The following is an 18,078-nucleotide window of genomic DNA, read 5'->3' as shown; positions in this document are numbered from 1 at the left end:
AACTAATGATTTTATCTTAATAATAATAATAATAGTAACAGGAATAATAACAATAAGGCAGTTCCTATCTCTCTATATCAAAAAGATGTAGAAAGAATGACCAACCCAGTAGCACTGAGTACTCTAGGATTCAGATAATAGTCTCTAAATACCATTTCCCACTAAGAAGAACCGGAAGAACTGGGCATCTAAAAGAAATAGCTGATTCCATATTTGAGGCAGATAATTTAAAAGATGAGCCTGGCACTTGTTGAGATGAGCACTGGACATTATTATATGTAAGTGATGAATCACTGGGTCCTACTCCGGAAACCAATACTACATTGTATGTGAACTAACGTGAATTAAAAAAAAAAAAAAAAAAAGATGAGTCTGGAAGATTTTGAAATTTCAAAAATCCAAGACAGCTATCAAACAATGAAGTGTCAGGAGACCGGATGCCTGTGTGGCTCAGTCCGTCAAACACCCGACTCATGATCTCAGGATCATGAGATCGAGCACCATGTCGGGCTCTGCACTGGGTGTGGAGCCTGCTTGAGATTCTCACTCTCTCTCCCTCTACCCTCCCCCACTGCACAGTGCTGCCACTGGTGCACTGTCTCTCTCTCTCTCTCTCTAAAAAAGAAAAGAAAGAAAGAAAAGGAAAAAAAAAGTGTCAGGAAACCATTTGATGAGGCTCCTATGCAGCCAATGATGGGACAAATCAAGAATCAGTAAGGACAGTTAGTGTAATGGAATGAAACATGTCAAATATGTAAGATTCCTTGGGTTTATGATACTAAATAACAATAACAACAAAAACGTCCTTAAATATTTTTGGAGGATGGTAGTAAACTAATTCATTATTTTGAAAATTGGTAAAGAATCAAGCATTTAAGCTTTCTTCCATGAACTATAACCTCACAATAACCAAAAATGTGATGGAAGTTTAATAGATATATTCCATTTAATTTATGTGGACAGAACTGTAAGATTAAAATTTCCCATTTTGCAACCATAATGAATTGATTGCTCTATATCAGGAGTCAGCAAATTATAGCCAGCAGGCCGGTCATCTGTTTTTGTAAATGTAAGATTTTATTGGAACACAGCCTTGCCCATGTATTTATGTATTGTCTGTGGCTATTTTTGTATTACAATGACAAAGCTGACTAGTTGTAACAGAGAATGTATGGCCCATAAACCTGAAAGTTTTACTGTCTAACTCTTTAAGAAAATCTGTCAACCCTTGATCTAGACCACAAGCAGTAACAGCTGCTACATTATAAAATGAGAGAAATGAGACCATATATATATATATATATATATATTTATGATTCCCAATAGAAGTAAACACCACTACCTATGAAATGTTCTTATGAAAAAATTGAACCTGAACCTGATCAAGCCTCAAGATCTAGCTGACAATTTCTAGAAAAGAGAGAACATGGAAATGTGTCAAATGTTACCATAGAGATACAATCAGCAAAATCTAATTGTGGGAGATAATTAAAGACAAATTACTTAGATTTTTCAACAAATAAATTGCAAGAAAAAAATGAGAGAAAGAGAACCCATAGATTAGAAGAGACTTAAAGGACATGTCAACCAAGTGCAATATGTGGATCTTATTTGAATCCTGATTCAAAGGAACTAATAAAGAGAAAGAGAGAGGAGACAGACAGACAGACAACAGGGAAAATTTAAACACTGAGTAAATATTAGTTGGTATTAAGGAATTATCGCTAGTTTATAAACACATGATAATGTTATTATGATTGTTTTAAAAATATTATCTACGAGACATAGATACCAAATATTTAATGACAGAATGATACCATGTTGGGGCAACTGGGCAGGAGGGGACAGGAAATATGTGCAGATACAAATAAAACATGATCGATTATGTGTTGATAATTATCAAGGATAAAGAGTACATGGACATTCACTGTGCTATTCTTGTGACTTCTGTATGTGTTTGGAATTTTATTACAAATACATTTTTTAAATGGGGGATAATTCAGTAATCAGCTGGGGATTTCCTGCAAATGTCATCTGTCCTCTAATGCTCAATTAATTTAGCACAACCCCCTGAGGGGAACATAGCCCACAGCTCATAACCCATCTCTCTCTATTCTCTGTTGAGACTCATTGCAATAGTGACTGATAGTAATTGATGAGATGGGCTGAGTCACTTATACTGAGGGGAAAAAACAAAAAGATAAATCTGATCTTGAGAAGAAAATTCTAGTGGGGTTATTAGTTTAAGTAAAATAACACATTTTACTTAACAACTGATTCAGAGTGAGAAAATTACAAGGACCAAGTGAGAATTTAAGGAAAAGGAGATAAGGAACCTCTGTCTCAGTCATCTTGTTACTGAAAGATTTTTCTCTCACCTCTGGTTATCCTTGTAGGATTTGGTAAAATCCTTTATGGTTTTTTGAGGCAGGCTAAATGGTAAAACCTCCTTCCACTCTCTCAGGGTAACTGGGAACTGATGAAAGGTGTGGTTTCGAGTTAGAAAAAGGAGAGCTTAAGAAATAAGCTTGGATATAAGTTAATGTAGAGATGGACATGTCCATGTTTTATAGCACATTTCATTTTGGTAGGCCTTTCCTTTTGGCCATATGAAAGAGAAGAATAGGCAGGGGACCCTAGGCTTTCCTGTAACAGGATGTAGCATTCTGGGACGATAACTAACTGGCTAAGGAAGGCTTGGGTCTAGTTACTCACCCAGAGGGGGCTGCAGCATACCCCCATTCTTCTCACAGTTCCCAATAGGCTGGATTTCAGATGAGTCCACCAGCCGCCAGAAGTCATTCTTGTTGTCACTGCCATCAAGGCGAAGGCGGAGCCGGGCACCTGTCAGTCCAACTACTGTCGCAATACACGTGGATGTGGTATTCCTGGGGTCCTGCGCTTCCAATTTCATGCTGATCTTGAACTCGTTGCTTGGAGGCGTGTAGGACTGAGAAAAACAAGCCATGGGGATTAGGCAGACTAAGAGTATATGGCATTTTCAGTAAAGATGTTAAGAGATGGAGCCTGAAAATTTATTCTTTGTACTGAAATTGGCTACAGTGGGGCCCAGGACAAGCACCTTGAACTATTCCCTGATACTTTGGAAGGGTTTCATGTAAAAGAAACACTGGAAGGTAAGATGAAGGGGAAAAAATTTACTTCCCACAAAAGCATCAAATATTGACTCACACCAGTAAGAAAAGCACAGCAGTGTCTCAAATGGTCCTGACTTAAATGCTTCTTCATCCTGTCTTCTCTAACATCCTAACTCTCCAGGTGTTCATAACATTTTCTTCTCAGAAATCATCCTATTAAACTTGCACATCCTTAATGTCTCTTCATGGAGCGTTTCAGTATGCAGGTTTGTGTATTCATCACACAGGCCCAAAGACTATTTTTCTTATTTTGACATTAACTTAGAAATCAATTCACAGTTTTAAAAACAATTTTAAGTTATAATTGACATACCATAAACTATACACTTTGTTAAATCTTGTCATACGTATACACCCATGACACCATATGTATCACATACACCTTGAAACCATCATCATAATCAAGATAATGAACATGGACACACTCCCAAGTTTTTTCATGTCCCTTTATAATTCTTCTGTCTGGCCCTTCCCAGACCCCTGTCCCCAGGCAAACATTGATTACTTTCTCTCACTGTAGATTGACTGGTTTGCATTTCTTCCTCTTAAGTGGAATCAGAATAAACTCTGTTTGTGTTTGTCTAGCTTCTTTCACCCAGCATAATTATTCTGATATTCATCCCTATTGTTGAATGTATCAATAACTCATTTTCAAAAAAAATTTTTTTAGAATGAAATCTGGCCATTTGTAGCAACGTGGATGGAACTGGAGGGTGTTATGCTAAGTAAAATAAGTCAGGCAGAGAAATACAGATATCTTATGTTTTCACTCCTATGTGGATCCTGAGAAACTTAACAGAAGATCATGGGGGAGGGGAAGGGGGGAAAAAAAGTTACAGAGAGGGAAGGAGGCAAACCATAAGAGACTCTTAAATACTGAGAACAAACTGAGGGTTGATGGGGGTTGGGGGAGAGGGGAAATTGGGTGATGGGCATTGAGGAGGGCACCTGTTGGGGTGAGCACTGGGTGTTGTATGGAAACCAATTTGACAATAAATGATATAAAAATAAAAATTAATTTTAATGTATACTCCATTTTTTTTAAACACTTTATTTTTTCAAAGCAGTTTTAGGTTCAGAAGAAAACCTACAGGAAGGTAAAGAGATTTTCCATATATACTCAGCCCCAACACATGCATAGTCTCCCCTGTTATCGACACCCCTCACCACAGTGGTACATTTGTTACAAATGATGAACTTATATTGACACATCATAATTATCCAAAGTCCACACGTCACATTAGGATTCTCTCCTGGTGTTGTACCTTCTGTGGGTTTGGTCAAATGTATAATGGCGTGTGTTTATCATTATAGGATCATACAAAATAGTTTAACTGTCTTAAAAATCCTCGGTGTTCTGTCAATTCATCCCTCACTCACCCACCCACTGGCAGCCACTGATCTTCTTAGGGTCTCTATAGTTTTGCAGCCTTTTCAGGCTGGCTTCTTTCTGTTAGTAATAGGCATTTAAGTTTCCTCCATGTCTGCTCATGGCTTGATAGCTCATTTCTTTTTAGGGCTTATATTCTGTTATTTGGCTATACCACATTTTTTTCATTCACCTACTGAAGGGCATCTTGGTTGCTTCCAAGTTTTGGCAGTTATGAATAAAAGTGCAACAAACATCTACGTACAGGTTTTTTGCTGGTGTAAGTTTTTAAGTCATCTGAGTAAATACCAAAGAATATGGTTGCTCGATCTCATAGTATGTTTTGTTTCGTAAGAAATCACCACACCATCTTACAAAAATGGTTATGCAATTTCGCGTTACCACAATAAACGAATTCCTGTTGCCCACATCCTTGCTCACATTTGTCGGTATCAGTGTTTTCTGGATTTTGGCCATTCTAATAGGTGTGTAGTGGCATCCCACTACTGTTAATTCGTATTTCTCTGATGACATATGATGTGGAGTATCTTTTCACATGCTTTTTTTGTCATCTGCATGTCCTCTTTCGTGAGAAGTCTAAGATCTTTGGCCCATTTTTTAAATCAAGTTGTTTCATCTCTTGACACTTTAAGTGTTCTTTGCAGATTTTGGATAACATTCCTTTACCAGATATGCCTTTTCCAAATATTTTCTCCCAGTCTGTGGCTTGTCCTCTTATTCTCTTGACAGTGTCATTCACGGAGGCAGGTTTCAATTTTAACGAAGTCCAGCTTATCAATGATTTCTTTTATGGGTCATGTCTTTAGTGTCATATCCAAAAAGTCATCGCCACACCCAAGGTCTTGTTTTTCTCCTAGGTTATCTTCTAGTTTTATAGTTTTGGGTTATATATTTAGTCTGTGGTCTGTTTTGCGCTAACTTTTGTGAAGGATATAAGGTTTCAGTCTAGGTTCCTTTTTTTTTTTTTTTTTTTTGCATGTGGCTGTCCAGTTAAGCACTATTTGCTGAAAAAACTATCTTAGGTCCATGGTATTTCCTTTGCTCCTTTGTCAAAGATCAGTTGCCTATACTTATGTGGGGCTATTCCTTGGCTCTCTGTTCTGTTCCATTGATCCATCTGGTTCTTCTTTTGCAAACAGCACACTGTCTTGATTCCTGTTTCTTTATAGTGAGCCTTGAAGTCGGGTGGTGTCAGTCCCCCAACCCTGTTCTCCTTCAATACTGTGTTGGCTATTCTAGATCTTCGCCTCTCCATGTAAACTCTAAAATCAATTTTTCCACACAATAACTTGCTGTAATTTTCATTAGGCTTGCACTGAATCTATAGATCATGATGGGAAGAACTGACATCTTCACAATATTGAATCTTCCTATTCTTGAACATGGACTATTTTTCCATTTTTTGTTTTTGTTGTTCATTGGTTTCACCAGATTTTGTAGTTTTCCTCATACAAAGCTTGTATGTATTCTGTTAGATTTATACTTAAGTGCTTCATTTTTGGAGGTCCTCAATGGTACTGTATTTTTAATTTCAGAATCCACTTGTTCATTACAGTATAAAGGAAAGCCACTGACTTTATTAACCTTGTATCCTGAAACCTTGCTGTAATTGCTTATTAATTCCAGGGTTTTTTTTTTTTTTTTGTCAATTCAGATTTTCTACAAAGACAATTATGTCATCTGCAAACAAAGAGTTTTATTTTTTCCTTCCTAAGCTGTATATCTTTTATTTCCTTTTCTTGTCTTATTGCACTATCTAAAACTTCCACTATGATACTGAAAAAAAGAGGTGAGAGGAGACATCTTGCCTTTTTCCTGATCTTAGTGGGAAAGCTTCTAGTTTCTCACCATTAAGTATGATGCTGGCTATAAGATTAGTAGATAGTATCTCTCAGCATAACTATTCTGATAGTCATCCTATTGCTGAATGCATTAATAATTCATTTCTCTTTATTGCTGAGTAGTAAATCATGTTGATAAACATTTGGGGTGTTTCCAGTTTTTTTTAAATGTTTGAGAGAGAAAGAGAGAGAGCGAGCACAGGGGAGGGCAGAGAGAGAAAGTGGGAGAGAGAGAATTCCAAGTGCAGAGCCTAAAGGAGGGCTCAACCCCACAAACCATGAGATCATGATCTGAGCTGAAACCAAGAGTCAGATGCTCAACTGACTGAGCCATGCAGGCATCCCGTTTTTTGTTTTTTGTTTTTTCCAGTTTTTGATGATTACAAATAAATTGTTAATGAACGCCCATGTATAAATCTTTGTATGGGAATATACTTTCTTTTCTCTTGGGTAAATATCTAAAGGTGAAATGGATGGATCATATGGTAGGTATTTATTTAACTCACATACCAGAAAATTTACCTTTTTATAGTATATACCTTGGTAGTTTTTTAGTATATTCATAGAGTTGTGCAAACATCACTCAATTTAAATTTAGAACATTTTCATCATCCCCAAAAGAATTCCCATACCCATTAGCAGTCTCTCCCCATTCAGCCCTCAGCCCAGCCTAGAAACGATTAGTCTTCTGTTTCTATGGATTAAAGGTTTAATATAAATGGAATTATACAGTATGTGAGTGGTTCCTTCCTTCACTTAGCATAATGTTTTCAAGGTTAATGTGTGTTGTATTTCATTCATTTTCACTGATGAGTAATATTCCATTGTGTGAATATACTACATTTTGCTTAACCATTCATCAATTGATGGACACTGAGTTTTCTCTTTTTGGCTATTATGTATAATGATGCCATTTGTGTATAAGTTTTGTGTGGTTATGTGTTTTCCTTACCTAGGAGTGGGAATCCTGGTTCATGTGCTAATTCTATGTTTAACATTTTGAGTAGCTTCTAAACTGTTTTCTAACGTGATTACAACATTTTACAATCTTACCAGCAATGTATGAAGGTTCCAATTTCTTCATATCCTCACCATCCTTGTTACTGTCTGCCTTTTTATCATTTAACTTATTTATTCATGTTTATTTATTTCTGAGAGAGAGACAGAGTGAGAGCCAGGGAGGGGCAGAGAGAGGGCAACACAGAATCTAAGGCAGGCTTCAGGCTTCGAGTCATCTGCCCAGAGCCTGATTAGGGGCTCGAACTCACGAACAGCAAGATCATGACCTGAGCCGAAGTTAGACGCTCAACCAACTGAACCCCCAGGCGCCCCATGGTCTGTCTTTTTAATTTCAACTATCCTAGTAGATATGAAGTGGTATCTCACAGCACTTTTCATTTGCATTTCCCTCAAGATTAATGATATTAAGCATCTGTTATGTGCTTATTGGCCAGTTGTGTATATTTGGAGAAATATCTATTGAAATTTTTTGCCCATTTAAAAATTAGGTTGTCTTTGCCCATTTAAAACTTAGGTTGTCTTATTAATTTAAAAATTAGGTTCTTCAGGGGCACCTGGGTGGCTCAGTCAGTTAAGCGTCTGACTTCGACTCAAGTCATGATCTCGCGGTTTGTGGTTTTGAGACCCGTGTCTGGCTCTGTGCTGACAGCTCAGAGCCTGGATCCTGCTTCGGATTCCGTGTCTCCCTCTCTCTCGGCCCCTCTCCCGCTTCTTCTCTCTCTCTCTCAAAAATGAATAAATGTAAAAGAAAAAATTAAAAAATTTTGGTTCTTCATATATTCTAGATACAAGTTCCTTATCAGATACATGATTTGTGAACATTTTCTCCCACTTTGTGGGTCATCTTTTCACTTTCTTGATAGTGTTCTTGGAAGCACAAAAGTTTTTAATTTTTATGAAGTCTAATCTATCTAGTTTTTCTTTTGTGGCTTGTGCTTTTGGTGCCATATCTAAAAAACCATTGCCTAATCCAAGGGCATGAAGATTTACTCCTATGTTTTCTTCTAAGAGTTCTATAGTTTTAGCTCTTACATTTAGGACTATCAGCCACTTGAACTTAATTTTTGTATATGGTATGGAGGTACGGTGCAACTACATCCTTTTGTACGTGCATATCCAATTCTCCCCACACTTGTTATTAAAAATCCCACTTAACTTTGTCCAAAATCAATTAAGCATAAATGTATGAGCTTATTTCCAGACTCTCAAGTCTAATCCACTGACGTGTAAGTCTATCTTTATGCCAGTACCACAATGTCTTGAGTATTGTAGCTTCATAGTAAGTTTTGAAATCAGGAAATGTGAGTTCTCTACCTTTGTTCTTCTTTTCCAACATTGTTTTGGCTATTTTGTTTCCCTTGTGTTTCTTTATGGATTTTAGAATCAACTTGTCAATTTCTGCAACATAGGTACCTGGGATTTTGATAGGAATTACATCAAATTGTTAGATTAATTAGGAGAGCACTGCTGTCAGCTATGTGATTTGCCAATATTTTCCAAGACTATAGCTTATATTTCCTTCTTTTACCAGTGTCTTTTGAAGGGCAGATGTCCTTAACTTTGACAAAATCTGCTTTATGATTTCTTTATGTAAGTTTTTCATGTTTGTCAGTTTATTCCTATTTTTTTTCTGCTATTGTAAATGAGAGTTTCTCTTCCATTATGTCTTCTATTAAGTTACTTCTAACCATGTTACTGAGGTATAAACATTTTTTTTTTCAGGTTAAAGATGTATTATTCAATTCCTAATTTAGTGATTTTTTTTTTTTTTTGGCTCAGTAGTCTGTTGTTGAAGTTTGTTTTTGCGAAACTGTATCTTAAAAAACTTTTTAAAAATGTTTATTTGTTTTTGAGAGAGAGAGGGACAGAGAGTCGAGCACGAGCAGGGGCAGAGAGAGAGGGAGGCACAGAATCTAGGCTCTAGGCTCTGAGCTGTCAGCACCAAAGCAACTTGAAGCTCGAACTGACGACCTGTGAGATCATGACCTAAGCCAAAGTCGGACGCTTACCTAACTAAGCCACCCAGGTGCTCTGCCAAACTATATTTTAAAGTATGTTTTCACCAGCAGTTTATGAAAGTTCCATTTACTCCACATCCTTGCCACTATTAGGTATGGTCAGTCCTTTCTATCAGAGACATTTAAATAAATGTATAGAGATAGCTCATTATGATTTTGCTTTGTATTTCCCTAATAAAAATGTTAACCATCAATTCATGTACTTATTTGCTACCCACACATTTTCTTTAGTGGTTGCTTTACTCTTTCAATCTGAATCCCTTTCCTTCCTCCCTCGCTCCCTCCCTTCCTCCTTTCCATCCTTTGTTTTGTTTTTTTGTTTTGGCCTGGTCACATTGGTAGTACAATGTTGAATGGAAGTGGTAAAAGCAGACATCCTTGTCTTATTCTTGATGTTAAGGGGAAAACGTTTAAACTTTTACCATTCAGTATGATAACTATAAGTTCTTCATAGATGTGTTTTAGGATTTAGGAAATTCCCTTCTATTTCTTGTTGTGAGAGTCTTGATTTGTAACGGACATTGGATTTGGTCAATGCTTTTTGTGCATCTATTGAGATGATCATACTTTTTCTTCATTAGTATGTCCACATGGTGAAACATTGATTGATTTTTGAATGTTTAATCAACCTAAAATTCTTGGAATTAAGCTCCACCTAGTCATGATGAATTACTATATGTTGTTAAAATCAATTTCCTAGAATTTCCTTTAGATTTTTTACACATATCTTTATGTGGGATGTTGCTTTGTAGTTTTTTCTTTCAGTATCTTTACCTGATTTTGATATCAGAGTAATATTTGCTTCAAAGAATGATCTGGAATGTATTCCCTTTTCTTAAACTTTCTGGAAGAGTCCGTGTAGAATTTGTGTTACTTTCTCCTTAAATGTTTGGAAAAATTCACAAGTGAAGTCATCTGGGCCTGAAGTTTTCTTTGTGTGAAATTTCTTAACTACGAATTCAGCTTCTGTAACAGAAATAGTGCTGTTCAGATTTTCTTTAAGTGAACTTTGGTAACATGTGTTATTCATGAAAATTATCCATTGCAACTAAGTTATCAAACTTAAAGGCATAAATTTGTTTGTAATATTCTTTTATTATCTTTTTAATATTTGTAGAATCAACAGTGATGTTACTCCTTCCAGTTCTGCCATTACTAATCTGTGCCGTCTTTTCTTCTTGATTAATCTGGCTAGAAGTTCATCATTTCTATTGATCTTTGCAAAGACTCAGCTTTTTGGCTTCAATGATTTTCGTGTTTTTTTTTTTTTTTTTTTGTATCATTGGTGTATGCTCCGATTTTTATTATTTCCTTTTCTCTGCTTACTTTGGGGATAATTTGCTCTTTTTGTCCCCCTAGTTATTTAAAATGGAAGCTGAAGTCACTAAATGAAACTTTTCTTCTTTTCTAGTATTGGTGTTTAGTACTATAAGCTCCTTGTAAGGACTGCTTTAGCAGCAATCCACAACTCTGAAATGTTCTATTTTCACTTCAATTTAGTTGAAAATATTTTTTAAAGTTTATTTATTTACTTTGGGAAAGAGAGCACAAATGGAGGAGGGGCAGAGAAAAGAGAAATCCAAGCAGGTTCCATGCTGTCAGTGCAAAGCCCAAATGCTGGGCTCAATCTCACAACCCATGAGATCATGACCTGAGCCAAAATCAAGAGTGGGACACTTAATCAACTGGGTCACCCAGGCTCCCCTAGTTGAAAATATTTGTTAATGTCCCTTTTAATTTCTCCATACCCAAGGGGGTATTTAGAAATGTGTTACTTAGTTTCCAAATATTTAGAGATTTTCTGCTATTAATTTTTTATTTAACTTAGTGTACTTTATATTACAGCCTTTTAAATTTACCAAAACTTATTTTATGGTCCAGAATATGGCCTAACTTGGTAAACTGTCTGTGTGCACTTGAAAAGAATGTACACTCTACTGTTGCTGGGGATGCTCTATACCTGTCAATTAGGTCCAACTGACAAACACTGACAGTGTTGCCAATGTCTACTATTCACTTGCTTATTTCTTACTACTTGTTCTTTAATCATAGAGGGGAGTATTAGAACTCCCAACTACAAATAAATTTAGATTTATTCATTTCTCCTTACATTTCTATTTGCTTCACATAAAAATGTCTGACCCCTTTCATGATGAAATTGCCTTTTTTTTTTTTTTTAAATCCCTGGTAGTATTCTTTACTCTGAGATATATTTTGATATTAACATAGTCATTTTAGTTTTATTATGGCTAATGTCAGCAGAGTATATCATTTTCCATCCTTTTACTTTTAACCTGTTTATGTCTTTATATTTAAAGTATAATTTCTTGCAAGCAGTATACAATTGGGTCGTTGTTTTTTTTTTTTTCTTCAATGTGACAATCTCAACCTTTTAACTGAGGCATTTAGACCATTTATAATCAATTTGATTACTGATATGGTTGGATTTAAGTCTACCATCTGCTATTTATTTTCTATTATTTTAGTAGTTGTTTTGGTCTTTATAGTAAACATGTTTACCTCATCAGTCTATCTTCAAGTATACTACTTCATGTAAAAGAATCTTACAGTAGTATATTTAAGATTTCTCCTCTACTGGGCATTTATGCTTTTGTTATACATTTTATTTATACATCTGTTATCACCTCAATAATGCAATATGATTATTACTATTTACATAATTACCCTTTGTAGAGATTTAAGTAAGAAAAAACATGTTTTTACCCTTATGTATTTACATCTTATGTATTTACCCTTGTAATTACAATTTTTTTTGTTTTTTTTTCACATTTATTTATTTATTTATTTATGAGAGACAGAGAGAGACAGAGCACAAGCGGAGGATGGGCAGGGAGAGAAGGAGACACAGAATCCAAAGCAGGCTCCAGGCTCTGGGCTGTCAGCACAGAGCCAGACGCGGCGCTCGAACTCACAAACCACAAAGATCATGACCTGAGCCGAAGTCGGACGCTCAACTGACTGAGCCACCCAGGCGCCCCACTCTTCTAATTATAATTACCGGGGATTTTCATTCCTTTTTATAGATCTGTAATTCTACCTGGTAATATTTTCCTTCTGCCTGACACTTCCTTTAACATTTCTTGTAGTGAGTCTTCTGGTGATGAATTATTTTGGTTTTTGTATGTCTGAAAATATATTTTGCCTTTTGTTTTTGGAAGATCTTTTTACTGGGTATAGAATGCTAGATTGACAGGTTTTGCTTTTGGTACTTTAAACATGTTACTCAACTTTCTTGTTTGCATTGTTTCTGACAAGAACATATAATGTCATTCTTATCTTAGTTTCCCTGTATATAAGGTGTCTTTCTTCTCCGGCTGCTTTTAAGATGTTCTTTATCACTAGCTTTGAGCATTTATGATTATGTGTTAATGTAGTTTTCTTCTTGTCGTTGATTTGGGGGGGAGAAGGGGATTCACAGAGTTTCTTTAATCTGTGGATTTACAGTTTTCCTCAATTTTGGAAAATTTTTAGCCATTGTATCTTCAAGTACTTTTTCTGTCCCTCATCTCTTTTCTCCTTTGGGTACTCTAATTACATGGTCTACGAAGTTATCCCATGGAAACTGAAGTTATCCTTGGGCTCACTGATAATCTTTTTCATCTTTTGAGGATTCTTTTCTCTCATTGTGTTTCATGATAGTTTCTACTGCTATGTCTTCAAGTTTACTGGTCTTTTCTTGTCATTAATCTCATCCAGTATACTTTTCATTTCGCACATAGTAGTTCAATATGAGTCTTTTTTTTTTTTTTTTTATATCTTCTATGTCTCTGTTTAACTTTCAAACACATGGAATACAATTAAAATAATTGTTTTAATGTTTTTGTTTGCTATTCTAAGACCTATATAGGTTTTGAGTCTATTTCAATTGGTTGATTATTCTGCTCACGATGATTATGTTTTCCTGCCTCTTCTCATGCTTGGTAATCTTTCACTGGATGTCAGACATTTTGACTTTTAGCTGTTGGCTGCTGGATGTTTTTGCATTCCCTTATTATGCTTTATTCTTCTTTTAATATACACTTTTAGGATTTTTTAGTGACAGCTGTGTTTCTTTTTTTAATTTCTTTTTCTTTTTTTAAATTTATATCCAAGCTAGTTAATATACAGTGTAAAAATGGTTTCAGGAACCAAATTTAGTGATTCATCACTTACATGTAACACCCAGTGCTCATCCCAACAAGTGCCCTCCTTAGTGCCCACCACCCATTTAGCCCATCCCCCTACCCAACACCCCTCCAGCAACCCTCAGTTTGTTCTCTGTATTTAAGAGTCTCTTATGGTTTGCCTTTCTCTGTTTTTATCTTATTTTTCCTTCCCTTCCCCTGTATTCACCTATTCTGTTTCTTAAATTCCACATATGAATGAAATCCTATAATATTTATTTTCTGTGACTGACTTATTTTGCTTAGCATAACACATCCTAGTTCCATCCATGTTGTTGCAAATGGCAAGATTTTATTCTTTTTGAATGCCAATAGTCCTTATATATATAATATATGTAACATATATCACATCTTCTTTTGTGCTTTGTTCTTAGATGCACTTAAATTACCTGCAAACAGTTTGATCATTTTGAGTCTTGCTTTTATGATGTGTTAGGCAGGTCCAGAGAAGTGCTCATTCTAAGGCTAATTATTCCCCACTACTGAGTAAGATCTTCCCAAGTTTTCCACCTTATGCCACATGAATTATGAGATTTTCCAGTCTAACTGGTGGAATCAGGCATTATATCCAGCCCTGTGGGAGTGGTAGATTCTGTTCCTTCTATAGATCTGATGGTTTTTCTCTTGGCTTTGGGTCGTTTCCTCATATGCATACATGGAACAACAACAGCACTTTGCTGAATACTTGAAGAGGGCTCTCTGCAGATCCCTGTGGTTTTCTTTCTGTGCAGCTCTCTCCTCGTAGGCATTCTGTCCTACAAATTCTAGCCACCTTGGTTTCCCCTCTTAGCTCCAACCATTAAAATTAGGGATTCTGCTGGGTTCCACCCTAGGCTCCCCTTCTCTGGGCCATGGTCTCAAAACTCTCTTAAGGGAGTAAGCTGGGAAATCATAAGGGGCTCAACTCATTGCTTTTCATCTCTCAGAGATCACTGTGCTTGGCTGCCTGATCTTCAGTAACTTGAAAACCACTGTTTAATATAATATACTCTGTCCTTTTATTATTATTTCAGGTGAGAGTATGGATTTAGTCCCTATTATTTCAAATGAGCAAAAGTCCTGGATTTATATTTTTATTTAGAGCACAGACAAAATTCAAAGTGAAATGTTGACAATTTGAGGAAATAAACACTGAAGAATAAAGGGAGGAAAGTATACATAATTTCCTGATGTTTATTAGCTCTGTTTAGCAGCAGTACACTTCTTTGCTTACTAGCCTATCATGTGCTGATATAGTCAACATTATCTGTGCATTGCGTGCAACACTTAATCCTATGTGGGAAGCTCTGAATGACCTCTAATAAGGTCCTAACATACTCTCCAATAGAACTCAGTGCCAGCATTCTTATGAAAATGTGGCAGGGGTGCTGTGTATAGAGAAATGAATACTGATCGACTTTCAAGAACTGTCTAAGGGATGTAACTGTTTCCTCTCTGTCTGAATTAAGAACTATTTTAAAAAACAAAAAACAAAAAACAACCAGCTACTGTTCTCAGTAACAAAACATATCCTCAAAGAGGCGAAGAAAGGAAAAGGTGTCACTTGGGATGATGTTGGAAGGAAGGTGTCCTACCAAAATTCATGAGTTTTGAGCCTTGAGCTGTATTCTTCCCATAGAAGTTTACTCTGGGGCCTTCAGGTGAGAAGTCCAAGGGCTCCTACCTCATGTTTTGCTTATCTAAGGATCAGAACAAACCTACTTGCCTCCCACCTACTAAAGATGTTGAGAATCAATTACCTGCTTGAAGCAATGGACAGGCGCTGGGACTGAACATGTTTCTTTTAGGTATTTGTCCCAGGTAAAATGACCTGAAAAGGAAATAGAAATCTCTATCACAGTCAACTTCCTAAAAAGTGCTTTCAGGATGCAATCTACACTAAACATTAGGCCATTTTTTGACTCGTTCTGAGCATAAGAAAAAACTTATTTTTCCCTGTTTGTGCTCAAGAGAGTATTATGGGTAGAAATCTATGTGACCTGAGTGGATCATTTTAGATCAATGTTTTAAAATTATGGTCTAAAGATGACCTTACTACGTTTTACATGTTAGTCCCTGAAGTGATCCAAAATGCCAGAGCAACATATACCAGTATCTCACAGAAGTGTCCAGGAAGCTCTTGGAAAACAGAATAGAAGACATAGAAAATGGGTGAGGAGATTCCTTCTGAACAACCTGACTCCTGAAGAAGTACCTTAATGCCATCAAATAATAGCTTTTAACACTCAATATGGTCGGATCCCACCATCTCAGCTCAGAAAGAATGAAGGACAGACATACGGTAAGATGATTTGATGGTAGGAAAAACCAGAATGAGTGAGATTATACTTGAATTCTCACTCACTCTCACCCACCCCGAACCCACTCCCATTCCAGCTGCACTGCCTGAGGTGCAAAATGACAAAGATCTGGTAATTTACAGAAAAGTAGGTCCTCGGTAGCATTTCTTATGATAGTAACTATGAATGAGTTAGGGGGCCTACAGGATCTTGTAGCCTCTGGAAGTGGCCTTTAGAGCAACACTGTGCTAGAGAAACAGTCTTCAAGGTGACGCTGCTAGGGTCAGAGAAAACATTTTAAGGAACAAACTATTAAATATGTATGTTATTAAACCACAAAAGATGACTAAGTTCTTTATTAAAGGTTAAATCAATTACCAATCTCCCCCTAATACCCACCTAGAGGTGACCCCATGATGGTGCAGGGAAGGTCCCAGAGACTCTCACAAGCTAAAACACTGTAGCAAACCAGCATTTCTTGAAGTTTCCTCTGCAGTGGAGCAGCACAGGGCCCTTTTGGACCATGCAAAAAGCACTAGATGCTGGGAATAAAAATGATTTACTGAATGATAAAATCTAAATCACTTCAAAGATGATGCCAAGGCTTTATACTCTATTGACTTTATAGTTTCTGTTTTAAAACTTGTCCCTTTCCCACCATCCTTAAGCAAGCCAAATCGATTTGGCCAGAAATCACAGTCTGTTCTGAACCACTCCACGAACTGGCCAATGATTAATTATCTTGAATACAGAGTCCACAGGGTAGATGAGATGGATATTACCTGGAATCAAGATTGAAGAGCTTATCAGAATAAAGACTCTGCTCTTAGCAGAGATGTCCCTAAAGCAAGGAATGAATACATTTCACCACTATTTGCTGTTAGAAAAAAAAAGCATTAAAAATTACCATTCCATTCTTACAAATAAAGAATTAAGTCAAAAAGCAAGTCTTGGATTTGAGTGAACTGCAACTTTTGCACTCCAGCATCTATAACAGCACTGTCCACTAAAACTTTCTGTAATGACAGAAATGTTTTGTGTCTGTGGTGTCCAATAAGAAAGCCGCTAGCCGGGGGCACCTGGGTGGCTCAGTCGGCTAAGCCTCCGACTTCGGCTCAGGTCATGATCTCACGGTTCGTGAGTTCGAGCCCCGCGTCGGGCTCTGTGCTGACAGCTCAGAGCCTGGAGCCTGTTTCGGATTCTGTGTCTCCCTCTCTCTTTCTCTCTGACCCTCCCCTGTTCATGCTCTCTCTCTGTCTCAAAAATAAATAAACGTTAAAAAAAAAAAAAAAAAGTCGCTAGCCACATGTAACCATGGAACACTTGAAATGCGTGAGAGAAGAATTTAAATTTTAATTAGTTTAATTTAATTAATTTTATTTAAATATAAATTCCTACATGTGGTTAACAGCTACTGTATCAGACAGCACAGGTCTAGAGGTTTGCTCAGTCTGGGTAATTGCTTGTAGTAGCTTGCGTTTTGACCACAAGCATCCAAGAGACTTTGGTTTTAAAAATTGTGGCAGCATCAGGGGTACCAAAATAACTGGGGCATTAATTACAGTTCTCTATTACACATCAATTATGGTAATCAATCCCTATTACATAGGCAAGCAACCTCACATCTTTCTCCATTTAGAGAACACCCTATTGCCAACTGAATGAAAAGGAATCTCCTCTTTTTTTTTTTTTTTTCTGTTTATTTCTGAAGGAGAGAGAGACAGAACTTGAGCAGGGGAGGGGCAGAGAGAGACACACACAGAATCCGAAATGGGCTCCAAGCTCTGAGCTGTCAGCACAAAGCCTGATGCAGGGCTCGAACTCACAGACTATGAAGATCATGACCTGAGCCGAAGTCGGATGCTTAACCAGCTGAACCACCCAGGCGCCCCAGGAATGTCTTTTAAAAAAGCATTTCAGTCTATTTATTTATTTTTGAGAGACAGAGAGAGTGAAGGGTGAGGGGCAGAGAGAGAGAGAGAGAGAGAGAGAGGGAGAATCTCAAGCAGGCTCCACACTGTCAGCACAGAGCCAGAGGTGGGGCTCAAAACTCACAAACCATGAGACCTCTGAAACAAAGAGTCAGACGCTTAACCAACTGAGCCACCCAGGCACCCCTGGAATCTCTTTTTTATTTTTTCTATTATTTATTTATTTATTAAAAAATTTTTTTAATTTTTTTTTTTTT

At 36.8% G+C, this 18,078-nt stretch overlaps 1 protein-coding gene across 20 annotated transcripts in view; it reads right to left on the bottom strand.

The window, feature by feature from the left end:
- SCMH1 (Scm polycomb group protein homolog 1) overlaps nucleotides 1–18,078 on the bottom strand; it is a 186,038-nt gene that overhangs the window by 103,295 nt on the left and 64,665 nt on the right. For 15 of the 20 annotated variants that reach the window (XM_058717848.1, XM_058717851.1, XM_058717852.1 and 12 more), the window contains 2 exons: nucleotides 15,351–15,421; nucleotides 2,716–2,950 (listed from right to left, as the gene is read on the bottom strand). In XM_058717848.1, the coding sequence (XP_058573831.1) occupies nucleotides 2,716–2,950; nucleotides 15,351–15,421 (306 nt within the window). Of the gene's footprint in view, nucleotides 1–2,715; nucleotides 2,951–15,350; nucleotides 15,422–16,289; nucleotides 16,433–18,078 lie in introns of those variants that run through there. The other 5 variants (XM_058717839.1, XM_058717841.1, XM_058717840.1 and 2 more) reach the window with 2 other exon arrangements.

The sequence above is a fragment of the Neofelis nebulosa genome, chromosome 2 (genome assembly GCF_028018385.1).
Source record: "Neofelis nebulosa isolate mNeoNeb1 chromosome 2, mNeoNeb1.pri, whole genome shotgun sequence".
In the NCBI taxonomy this organism is placed as follows: Eukaryota; Metazoa; Chordata; class Mammalia; order Carnivora; family Felidae; genus Neofelis; species Neofelis nebulosa.
This window is presented reverse-complemented; position numbering and strand designations above follow the sequence as displayed.